The sequence below is a fragment of the Balaenoptera physalus genome (genome assembly GCF_965194825.1).
Source record: "Balaenoptera physalus genome assembly, chromosome: 17".
Classification (NCBI taxonomy): domain Eukaryota; kingdom Metazoa; phylum Chordata; class Mammalia; order Artiodactyla; family Balaenopteridae; genus Balaenoptera; species Balaenoptera physalus.
In genome coordinates, this window is record NC_138895.1 from 6,689,916 (window position 1) to 6,703,050 (window position 13,135).

General features: G+C 42.5%; 1 protein-coding gene across 6 annotated transcripts in view; it reads right to left on the bottom strand.

The window, feature by feature from the left end:
• The window catches only part of NSMAF (neutral sphingomyelinase activation associated factor), a 64,532-nt gene that overhangs the window by 23,886 nt on the left and 27,511 nt on the right, over positions 1-13,135 (bottom strand). For 5 of the 6 annotated variants that reach the window (XM_082433003.1, XM_082433002.1, XM_082433001.1 and 2 more), the window contains 4 exons: positions 10,456-10,527; positions 10,111-10,158; positions 9,954-10,006; positions 851-980 (listed from right to left, as the gene is read on the bottom strand). In XM_082433003.1, coding sequence (XP_082289129.1) covers positions 851-980; positions 9,954-10,006; positions 10,111-10,158; positions 10,456-10,527 — 303 coding nt within the window. Of the gene's footprint in view, positions 1-268; positions 425-850; positions 981-9,953; positions 10,007-10,110; positions 10,159-10,455; positions 10,528-13,135 lie in introns of all 6 variants that reach the window. The other variant, XM_082433004.1, reaches the window with a different exon arrangement.

Sequence of the window (13,135 nt, forward strand, 5' to 3'; positions counted from 1 at the left end):
CACCTGGTGGACAGAATTGTTATAGCATCACCTTTCACTAAGGAAAGTGTTCACGTTTCAGTGACACGTAATGACGGACCAGCCTGGAGAATTTCTTCCATGGCAGAAAACACTGCTGTTCTTGAAGCTACCTGCCAAACGGTCCAACTGCACCAGCACAGCACTAGGGTTTCTGTTCCTTCAATGAACCACTCTGAAAAGGGTCCGTATCTAGATAAAGCCGCCAGTGTTTACAAGTTTTAGTGCAGAAATCTGAATTCATCTTTACTGTCTGGCCTCGTGAGTCTAAAGCCATCGTGCAAGAGAAGATGCTTCCAGCATCACAGCAGCAGGACTGCAGCTGCCCACTGACAGCAGTGCCACATGCAGCTCTGCACGGGCTGGAGAGGCCACTTCTTACTGCTCCTCTGGGACAGATGCAGACCTACTGATTTGGTTTGTAATTAAGGGAAAACGAGAAATACAGCTTAGGTGTACATATAAGCAAGTACACAGAAAACATCCATCTCTTCTTAACCTTAGTATATTTCATTGCTCTCTTGCAGAAGTGCTTCCGAGTAGAAAAGTATAAACCTCTCAAGACCCTTTACTAAAATCGGAAGGGGCGGGGTTTCTTTTCCCCCGAAGTAACAGAAAGTAAGTCAGAAGAGCTCAAACACGGGTGAGGATGCATCAGGATTACACGGGGAGCCTGTTAAATACCAGATGCTGGGTGGGGACGGGGGGTAATTCTGACCCTCCCCAAAATGTGAGAACACTCTAACTGTCAAGTCAAGTTCACAGGAAAGAGAGCCTGAAGACGCAAACGGGAATACCCAAGGAGCCCTCCGCTGGCCTGCAGACTACTTACCGGGTACCCATTGAGAGGCTGGAAATACAGGGTGGTGTCAGTGATGCACGCGTGGCCGGGATTCGTCACCAGAGGTGTCACCATTTCAGCTTTGCATTCCATATGCAGCTTTTCAGAAACACTTTGGAATCTGAAAATATGTTTTTTCCAGCAAAAGCAAGAATTATCAGAAATCGATCTACTTCCTAGATTTAACTTTATCTGAGGGAGCTACAAAGTGACTCTGCAGAACAGGTGTCTGAACACTGCATCTGATACAAGAAAACTGGTGATATAAATCAGTTGCCTAAATAAAACTGACTTTCTTTTCAATGGTATAATGAATACTTGATTTTTTTTAAAAGCAGATGAGGTTATGTATCAAAGAAGAGAAGACAGACAAGTAAACAATACCAAACAACCCTGTTATTGGTACTCTTCACTCCTCCCCAAATAAGTCGGCCTTGGAACTATTCCTACATTAACATAATTTTCTATTTTTGTGTCATTAAGACCTATTTTATTGTCATAGAAACTGTTTTGGCATGGGTAGCACTTACTTCACACCACATTCTATAAGGCTATGAGTACATAATTACAATTACTTGCATGTCCGTTCCAACGTATAGTCTTTTATGGATCTACTGCAGTAAAACCAGTCAAAGGTGATCACCACTCCCTCCTAAATTATGTTAACTCATCAAAAAGGTCCATTTTCGTTCTGCTTTACTAATTAAAAAAAAAAAAAAATAGAAGGGAAACAACCAAATCATCAAGAGTTTAAGGCAATTACTTAGTTAAATAACTGAGCTAAAAATAAGTCTCCTCTGGGACTTCCCTGGTGGCGCAGTGGTTGGGAAACCGCCTGCCAATGCAGGGGACACGGGTTCGATCCCTGGTCCAGGAAGATCCCACATGCCGTGGAGCAACTAAGCCCGTGCGCCACGACTACTGAGCCTGTGCTCTAGAGCCCGTGAGCCACAACTACTGAGCCTGTGCACCACAACTACTGAAGCCCACATGCCTAGAGCTCGTGCTCCACAACAAGAGAAGCCCCCGCAATGAGAAGCCCGCACACCGCAACAAAGAGTAGCCCCCGCTTGCAGCAACTAGAGAAAGTCCACGTGCAACAAGGAAGACCCAACGCAGTCAAAAAAAAAAAAAAGTCTCCTCTATAAGTAGGAGAACAAAAGCAGGGCTTCCCTGGTGGCGCAGTGGTTAAGAATCCGCCTCCCAATGCAGGGGACACGGGTTCGAGCCCTGGTCTGGGAAGATCCCACATACCGTGGAGCAACTAAGCCCGTGTGCCACAACTACTGAGCCTGCGAGCCACAACTACTGAAGCCCGTGTGCCTACAGCCCGTGCTCCGCAACAAGAGAAGCCACCGCAGTGAGAAGCCCACCACCAAAACGAAGAGTAGCCCCCGCTCGCCGCAACCAGAGAAAGCCTGTGCACAGCAGCGAAGACCCAACGCAGCCAAAAATAAATAAATAAAATAAATAAACTTGTTTAAAAAAACAAACACAAAATCACACAGGAGCAGGCTTCCTCTTCCAGTTTGGACGTGAAGGAGACCTCACAGCTCTCATCCCAACCACAAAACCTGCCAGATGAGCTACACAATCCTTGCTATGTTTAGAAACCCATCAGAAAGCTCAGATGCAGAGAAACCTAAATGAAGGGACCAACAGTTGAGTGGCAGGAGGAGGAGCAATCTTTCATAGGGGGTAAGGGCTGCAGGATGAAGGGAGACGCCAGAGAGCGGGAGTCAGGCCTGGAGGGCAGAGGTGCTCTGTGGCGGAGAGCTGGAGGCTCAGATGTAAAGCACAGGGGTATCTCCAAACCCTTCCAGGGCCCCGACCCCAAGCCCCGCTGAGGACCGTCCTGCTCACTCCCACCGTGGACCTGGGCATGGGGACCTGGATTTAACCCAGCTCCACTCAATACACTGGCAGAGCCCCCAGGGCAAGCAGCGGGCAGGATGGGGGTGGGCATGACCACCTCCGGAGGTGGACCTAAATATTCCTTAGGTCAGTCTCTACAGTTCCTTTAAAACAAACTTCCCAGCACACGAAAAATTACAAGAAACACAAAGAAGTGAGTAAATATGACCCGCACTCATGAGAGAGAAGATTCCGTGGAAGAGGACCCAGCCGTCGGATCCATCAGAGGGAGACCTTAAGATAACTGTAATAAATGTGCTAAAAGATCTAGAAGACAAGACGGAAAACACACCTGAAGGGAAGGAAAACTTCATCCGAGAAGCAGAAACTAGGAAAAAGAAGTGAAAGGAAATGCTAGAAATGAAAATCTGGGCGAGAGGAAATGAAGAATGACTTAAACAAGCTTAACAGACCTGGCACAGCACAGGAGAAGTCCAATGCCGCTGAAAACAAGGCCGATAAAAAACGTCCTAACTGAAACAAGACAAAAGGAGAATAATAATAATGATTTAAAAAAACACAGAACAGAGTGTCTGAGATCTAAGCGAAACTATAAAACATACTAACATGAGTGTAACTCAAGTCACAAGAGGAGAGACAGGAGACGGGGCTGAAGAAACACTGAGTGGAGAGTGGTGGAAACTGTCTCATATAAGATACCAGTTCACAGACTCCGTTACCCAGAACCCCCCAGCAGGACAGGCGCAGAGAGACTACACCTTAACGCACAGTAACAACAGGACAAATGATGTAACTTTTCACAGGAAACAATGGACAGCAACATACAACGGAACGAAAACCTTTCAAGTAGTGAAAGAAAACCCTGTGAACCTAGTATTTTATCTCCAACAAAAACACCCTTCAAAAATGAGGGTAAGATAGAGGTATTTTCAGACAAAGCTGGGAAAATCCATCCTGACCAGATATGCACCGTAAGAAATGCTATAGGAAGTTCTTTGGGCTTAAGAGAAATGACACCAGATGCAACACCGGTTCTGCAGGAAGGAAAGACAAGCATCAGGAAACATAAGTATTCAAATATCCAAGTAAATAGAAAAGAATTATTTCTCAGTATTTTAATTTATGTACCTATAAGTGCATGTATCTCAATTCTCGGGATTGGGAGTTTGGGACTGACATGTACACACTGCTATATTTAAAAGAGATAACCAACAAGAACCTACCGTAAAAAAAAATAAAAGTAAAAAAAAATTCTTTAAAAACCTAAAATAAGAACACCATATCATGGGTTTTATAGTATATGTAGAAATTTAATATAAAACCACAGATCACAAAGGGCAGGAGGGGTTATGCGGAAACACACTGCTCTAAGGCTCTTGAACGACCGTAAAGGAGTGTAATATACTCTTACCTGAAGGTACACTATGTACAAGGTGCATATCGTGAGCTCCAGAGTGACCACTAAGAATGACACCAAGCACTACAGCTAAAAAGTTGAATACTTAAAAATACCAGATTTACTGAAAAGAAGGCAAGAAAGGAGGATCAGAGAAACAAAGAACAAATGAAATGCTAGGAAACAAATACTAAGATAGTGGGTTTAAAAACCAACTTTATCCATAATTACATAATTATAAGTGAATTAAACAATCCAATTAACAAGCAGAGACTTTCGGACTGTATAAAAAGACTCAACTATATAAAGTGTGTTTTTTGGAAACGGAATAAGACACAGACAAGTTAAAAGTAAAAAGGATAGAAAAAGATATAGCATGCAATCACAACACGTAAGAAAACTGGTGTCTTATAAATGTATGTAAACCTAATAACAGAGTCTGCCAGTACACAAGGCATAAATTGACAGAAATACAGGGGAAAATAAACAATTCCACAATCATCACTGGTAATTTTAACACCCTTCTCTCAGTAACTGACAGAGCAAGTCAACAAAAAGTCAGTAAAGTACAGACGATCTGAACAACCATCAGCCAACTGGCCCTAAATGACGTGTACAGAGCACTATACTCCACAACTTCAGAGCACACGTTCCTTTCACAGGCCTGGGAAACCTCTGTCAGGACAGACTGTACGCAAAGCCATACAACAGATCTCAACAAACTTCAAAAGACTGAACCAGGACTTCCCTAGTGGCGCAGTGGTTAAGAATCCGCCTGCCAATGCAGGGGACATGGATTCGAGCCCTGGTCTGGGAAGATCCCACATGCCACAGAGCAACTCTGCCCGTGCGCCACAACTACTAAGCCTGTGCTCTAGAGCCTGTGAGCCACAACTACTGAGCCTGTGCTCTAGAGCCCGCGAGCCACAACTACTGAAGCCCGTGCACCTAGAGCCCGTGCTCTGCGACAAGAGAAGCCACCGCAATGACAAGCCCGCACACCGCAACAAAGAGTAGACCCCGCTCGCCGCAACTAGAGAAAGCCTGTGTGCAGCAACGAACACCCAACGCAGCCAAAAATAAATAAATAAAATAAATAAATTTATTAAAAAAAAAAAAAAAAAAAAAGACTGAGCCATATACTCTCTGAACCAAGAGAGTATTAGATTAGAAATCAATAACAATACAACAGTAACAAGATCCCCAAATACATAGAAGATAAACAACATACTTCTAAATAACCCAAAGAAAAAACCCAATGGGTCAAAGAAGAAATGACAAAGGAAATTATGAAATATTTCATAAGAATGATAATAAAAACATATCAAAATCTGAGGGATGCAGCTGAGCAGTGCTTAGAGGTAAATTTACGTTCTAGTCCTACTTATAAAAGAAGGTCTAAAATCAGTGATCTAAACTTTGTAGGAAGTTGGAAAGAGAACAAGTTAAACCCAAAGTAAGCTGAAGGAAGGAAATCATAAGCGTGGAAATCAATTTTATATAAAATGATTTTTATATAAAAATAGAGAAAAATCAATAAAGTCAAAAGTTGGATCTTTAAAAAGGTTAATAAAATTGGCAAACCTCTGGCAATACTGATAAAGAAAAAACATAAAGCATCAACGTAAGGAACGAAAGAGGGACCATAACTGCAGATCCTACTGACGTTCAGAGGACATTAACAACTTGATGCCAGCATCTGACAACTTGGATGAACTGGACAAAGGTTTTGAAAAATGCAGCTTGCCAAAATAGACACAAGAAGAAACAGACAACCTAACTAGTCCTATGTGTCAAGCAAATAGATTGACCAAGAACACTTCAGGCCTACATGGCTTCACCAGTAAATGTGTTTAAAAATTTAAGCAAGAAATACAATTCGGGGCTTCCCTGGTGGTGCAGTGGTTGAGAGTCCGCCTGCCAATGCAGGGGACACGGGTTCGAGCCCTGGTCTGCGAAGATCCCACATGCCGCAGAGCAACTGGGCCCGTGAGCCACAATTACTGAGCCTGCGTGTCTGGAGCCTGTGCTCCGCAACAAGAGAGGCCGCGATAGTGAGAGGCCCGCGCACCGTGATGAAGAGTGGCCCCCGCTTGCCACAACTAGAGAAAGCCCTAGCACAGAAACGAAGACCCAACACAGCCAAAAATAAATAAATAAATAAATAAATTTTAAAAAAAAAAGAAATACAATCCTACACAAACTCTTTCGGGAAACAGAAGATAAAGGGATGTTTCTAAACTCACGTTATGTGGCTAGCATAACCCTGACGGCAAAACCTCACAAATACACTAGGATTTACAGAGCAATGTCCATAAACAGAGACGCAAAAATCCTTTACAAAATACTAGCAAAGCAAATCCAGCAATATGTAAAAAGAACAATACATCATAAGCAAGTTGGATTTATCCCATGGATACAAGGTTGTTTTAACACTGAAAAAACAACATAATTCACAATATTAACAGAATTAAAGAAAAAAAAGATCATCTCAATAAATGCACAAAAAGTACTTAACAAAATTCTAAACCTATTTTTGAAAATACTCTCAGCAAACCAGGAATAAAAAGAAACTTCCTCACTCTGATAAAGGGCATCTATGAAAAACCTACAAGCTGGCATCATTCTTTAATGGTGAAACATTAAACCCTTTTCCTGTAAGATCAAGAACAAGGCAAGAATGTCTGCTCCCACTGCGTCTATTAATCAAACTGTGCAATGAGGCAAGAAGTAGAAATAAAAGCCACAAGTATTTCTGTGAAACTGTCATTATTCACAGATTAAATAATTATGTATATAGAAAACTCTATGGAATCTACCAAACAATCTGCTAGGACTAATGAGTAAATTCTGAATTTGGAAAAGTCACAGGATACAAGGTCATTGTTTCTAAAAAAACAAAAAAATAAAAAACAACAACAAAAAACTACTTCTATATACCAGTAACAAATAATTGGAAAATAAAATTTCAATAGCATCAAAAAAATAAAAAATCTAGGATTACAGCCAACAAATCTAGGATTACAGCATCCACCCCCACTAAACATATAATAATGGGGGAACTGGATGAGGGGAAAAGAACTCTTTGCACTGTCTTTACATCTTTTCTTTAAATCTGAATTAGTCCAAAGTATTTTAAAGAGGACATTTTGGGGTACAAATGGGGAAACCTGAATATGGAGCTATAAATTACCCGGCATACAGAATATTGCTACTTGAGTGTTATAACAGTATGGAGGAAAGTCAGAGAACTTTCTTGTGAGAGATACATGTTGAAGTAGTTACTGGGGAAGTGTCAGGAAGTCTTGCAGTGTCATTTCAAATGGTTCAGGGAAAAGTTGTATGCATATATTTTATATGTATCACACAAACGTACATACATATGCACATCAGCTATACATGTATACATACATATAACATATATATAGACATATATGCATTATTTATACATGTACACACACACACACACAAACACACACACACACACACAGCAAGCAGGACCATGAGCATGTAAGAACCGAAGCAAATTCAGCAAAATGTTGACAAATTAACGCTTGGTGACTCATAGGGTATCTATGTTCACTATATTATCTTTCAACTTGTGAGGACTTGAACTTTTTCAGAATGAACAATAGGGAAAAATAAATATAGTTTCAATAAAAAAGCATTTCCTTGGAAGTATGATGAAAATTTATCTCAGCAAAAATTTACCTTCTTTCTTTTAGAGGAAGTATACAATCCTGAAATATCTCACTTCACGCTGCAAAAAAGTCTTCCTCAAATTCTTCAGCCTAACGCTTTGGAGACTGGATAAATCAAAAGTTTCATAGTGAACCATTTTTAAAATTAATGTCATGCTGAAGCCCAGGATTAAAGTCTAAATTGCTACTTAGAAAAATAACGCATTCTAAGTAGGTCAAAAGAAACTAATTGTTATTACTCCTTTTCCTTCCTAAGATGGAAGCTATTCTTTCCTCCCAACATTTAACTAATATATTCTACAAGTACAAAAATGAAAAGAAAATTAATGCTATATAGGTGAAACAGAAAAAGAAGTAAACAAACATAAACACAGAAAACACGTTATTGGCCAGATGGCTTTTCTGGCAAATTCTTTAACATTTTAAAATGTAGTGTAAGGGTCACAAATCTCACAAAGGTAGCAATAAAACAGAATATTACAAACGAATCTCATTTATACACATAAGCTTCTAGCAAAAGCCTAGCACATAATAATCCATAAATGAATCTATTTAACCAATACTTTCTACTTTGTCTTAGGCCTGAGGATTCCAAATACAAAAATCTAAAAATAAATATTAAAATAAAAATGATATCTAGTGACTAGAGACTGAAACAATCGCTACATAAGATTTTGTACATATTAGAGAATCTATATGTAAAGTTAATGGAATGGATCACAATGTTTAGCAGGGTTGCTGAAGACAAAACGAATACACAAAAACCTACTACATTCTAAGTATCAACAATAAAATGAAATATTTTAGGATATCATTTACAACACCATCAAAAATACGAAGTACTTGGAATAAATCTAGCACAAGAAAGAAGTTTATAAAGAGAAATCATAAAGAAGACTTAAATAAATGGAAAGATTCACTGCAATCACAGTCAAAATCCCAGCAGGCTTTTCCTTTATGAAACTTGACAAGCTGATTCTAAATTTATACAGAAGTGCGTAAGACCAAGAACAGTGAAGACGTAAGTTAAGAAGGGAAATATGGTGCAGGACCCTGCACTGCCTGATATTAGGAGTTGTCCTAAAGCTGCAGTAGTTCATACAGTGGTACTGCAGATGGAGATACAGACAAATAGCCCAAATCTACTTAACAGAAGGAAATCTACTTAAAATAAGGCAAGAAACAAATAAGAGAACAGGTTAATACTAAAGTATACTTACTTGCAGAAAATATATTGGATACTTAGAAAAGCCAAAAAAGCCCAAAAACAAACAAACAAAAAACCCAACACACCCCAAAACTAAAAACCGAAACAAAACTCCATTAGATCAGTAAGAATGCGGTCTCTAGGTCCCTGCAGGACACCTTAGGAAGGTACCTAACACAGTCTGACGGGACGGGAAAGACTTTCCAGAACAACTGCCAGCTCAGCTGAAATGAGAAGCATAAGGAAGAGTTGGGCAGGTGCAGAAGAGGCAGGAGGCTGAGTGTTCTGAGCAGAGGCTCAGAGGCAGGAGGCCGTAAGGCGCCTCGGGAATCGCACAGAACGCAGAGATTCAGAGCAGAGCACTCGAGAGCCACCGGCGGCCGGACCAGTGACAAAGGCTAAACCAGAGCGCCCCGTGTGCAGGTGAGGTTAAGACTTTACCCTGAAGGCAATGGAGGTCTGGAAGAGTTTCAAACAGACAAGTGATATAAAGAAATAAGTTCTTTAGAAAGACTGTATTTTAAAAGTACATTCGACACAGTGAGGAAAACGGGATTGGAGCAGGGAAGGCTGGAGTTGGGGACAAGCTAAATGCTGTCACTGTGATCTTAGTGGCTGGGGCTGGTGGCCTGAACGGAGGCACTAACATGTGAAAAGACAGAAGCTCGTAGACCGGGAAGATGGTGGCGAGCATCTGGCACCAGGCCTTTCTGACGGACAGGTGTCAGCTGGAGAAGTGGCAAGGAGGCCCCTGGCGCTGTTCTGGCACTGACGCCGGGGCCATTCCCCCGAACAAGCAGGCTTGGGGTGAGGCAGGTGGTAACACCCACTATCGGTTCTGGACACATTGAATGAGGCACGAGGTGACGACGCCACTGCTTTTGTCATCAGGAAACAAAATCATTGAAAACTTACCTGTTTTTGTCAAATGACGTCCTAGCCAAACGGGACTGCAAAATGGCTGTAATCTTTAAAACAGAATCATTTAAAAAGTATGGATATAAGGATTTATAAGTGACATATCAATACACATTCATTCACAATAAAGATACAGATCTTTAGAAACTCTTACCATAGCGGTTTGGTCCCCAAGTTTGTCCAGACAGGATGCTCTGTGAAGCTACGATTATATAAATATATATGAATTTATTTTTTCTCTCAGATGCTTTGAAGATACTTCCTTAGAAACAATGAAACACAACCACCATTCTGTTACTTAGTAACAGGTAAGAATGACTCTGATATATCTATGGCTTCTTCCTAATGTATAGTTTTCAAGTTCAACATATTCAAGTAAATCTGTTTCAGATTTATACAAAAGGTTATGGTTTTGGTAAGACATATGAGTATGAAATTCTTTAAAAAAAAGTTTATGCCTCAGTTTGCCAGTGAATGTCTGAGAAAAGCCCTGGCTTACCTGAAGCAATGTCTCCACGACATCTTCCACCTTCCCCGAAACATCCAACTCGAAGACATATTCCATTCTGCCCTGAAAAAGAGGGAGACCAAGCACGTCAGCACCCATCACTTTAAGACATTTGCAGCCCCCTGCTGACCTGTGCAGGGACCTGCCTGGCGTGTCCTCCCGCAGCCCGCACGGAATGAGGGCCCCGGGGGAGCAGTCTGTTGGGTTTACTGCTATATTTACTATTTCCTTCCTTCTGCTAATTTTGGGCTTAGTTTGCTCTTCTTTTTCTGGTTCCTTGAGGTGTATAGTTAGGTTTTTTAATTTGAGATCTTTAAGGTAAGCGTTTAACACTAAACTTCCCTCCTAGGACTGCTTTTGCTGCATCTTTTCAGTTTTGGTATGTTCTGTTTTCGTTTTGATCATCTTGAGGTTTTTTGGTTTTTGTTCTTTTACTTCTTTATTGGATTATAATTGCTTTACAATGTTGTGTTAGTTTCGACTGTACAACAAGGTGAATCAGCTACATGTATATCTATATCCCCTCCCTCTTGAGTCTAATTTCTCCTTTTTATTTCTTTGATCCATTGACTGTTCAAGAGTGTTAATTTCCACATCCATGTGCGTTTTCCTGCTGCTATGGATTTCTGGTTTCACTCCTCGGTGGTTGTAATCTTAGATTTGTTGACTTGTTTTGTGACCTGACACGCGACCTGTCCTGGAGAAGGTCCCGTGTGCACGTGAGAAGAGTGTGTCCTGCCACTGTTGGGCAGGATGTTCTGTGTGTGTCTGTGAGGGCCATCTGGTTAGAGGGCTGGTCGAGTCCTCCGTTTCCTGAGTGACCTTCTGTCTGCATGATCTACCCATTACTGACGGTGGGGCACGGACGGAAGTGTCCTCTGTCCTGTGCCGCCGTCAGTCTCTCCTTTCAGTCCTGTCAGTGCTGGCTTCACACACTCAGGTGCTCTGAGGCTGGGTGTGCAAGTGCCGTGACGGTTAATTTTATGTGTCACAAGCTGCACTCTTCTCTTTCCCCTGAGGGTGAGTCTGCTGGGCTGTATCTGCCTGTGTCGCTGGTGCCCGGTCCCCCGGAGCAGCTGCACAATGCCCAGCTCTTCCCTGTTTTCAGGGGTCCCCAGGCATCTAGAGCATTAGGGGTCCTGTCAGAGGTCCAGGACAGGTGAGACAGAAGCCAGACCCTCAGGCAGCTGCCCCCAAAAGCCAGAACATTGGACCTACGGTCCCGTCTTGTCTTTCCCTCCCCAGGGAGAAGATGGGAGCTGGGAGTCCCCTCCAATCATGTGGCACAGTGTCGGGGGAGGGGCTACGGTGAAAGGATGCTACAATGTTCCCACAGCTTCAGTGTGGCTCATTTCACGCTCACCTGGGGCGCAGGGCACTCTTAACTGGTTTCTGGATTTCTCACAAAGGGAACTGAGTCAGTCTCTCTGTAAGAGGAACAAGGGTCTGGGGCTTCCTAGTCTACCAAGTCTCATCATCATTGTCAAAGTCACAACCCCGCCCCTTTAAGCCTGAGAATCCTTTGGTGTCCTAATTCACAAGAGCTTTTCTTTGCTTCAGAAAACCTTACTCATTTCCTTTTGTGTAACTTTTCAGCAGCTTTGCACTTCAGGTCGGTGACAGGAGAGCCTCTGCAGGGAGAGCTCACCAGGCAGCGGTTCTCAACTTGGGGGGCGGGGGGGGGGGGCGTTCCACCACCCCTGCGGGGCACTTGGCAGTGTGTGGTGCCACACAACAAAGGGGGGCAGTGCAGAGGGGGCACTCCGTGGGTGGGAACAGCCTGTCATATAAGGGACAGCCCCTCACAATGAAGAACCGTCCTTCCCAAGGTGCCAATAGCACCGCCTGTGAGTGACGAGATCTCTGTATTCTCTGTTTCTGAGTGACTGGCGCATGCAGATGTTTCTTGTACATAAAACTCAGAGGGGGCTGCACGTGGCTGGCGCGTCCCCCCCAAGCTGCTGCTGAGAACCTGCAGGCTGGCCTGTGGCCGGAACTGCCATGCAGCCTGTCGGACGTCTGGCTCAGAGAGGGTGGCTCTTCCTAATTCAGAGGTGTCGTTTAGAGCACTAGTCCCATCTCTAGGTCTCGTAAAAACTCTCCTGCTAGGAGTTATCGCTTTACTGCACACTAAGCTGCACCATAAAGCGTTAATTAAAGCACAGAGTGGTTGGATGTAACGTCTAGTTACAAGTCCTGTGTTCACGGCCCCTCAGAGCTTCTACCCAATCAGCAGCATTTATAAATTATTACTGAGCTCTTAAATAAGGGTAATTTTATAGCCTATAAGTATTTCTCAAACATTTAAAAGAAGTTCTCAGTGATATCCAATAAATAATCTTTTAAATGATGCATATTCTGATTTCAACTTTTAACCTAATAATTTAAGTTTTTCCCCTAACAGACACACCTATTTTGAAGTTAAAAAGTTAATTGAAATCTCTTGGGCTAAAGTCTGTCATTCCCTTGGGTAATTCTGTTATAACTGCTAGGTAACAAGCTTTTAAATACCCATTATATTGCATTAAAGAAGTTAACAGAGGGCTTCCCTGGTGGCGCAGCGGTTGAGAGTCTGCCTGCCAATTCAGGGGACACGGGTTCGAGCCCTGGTCCGGGAAGATCCCACATGCCACGGAGCAGCTGGGCCCGTGAGCCACAATTACTGAGCCTG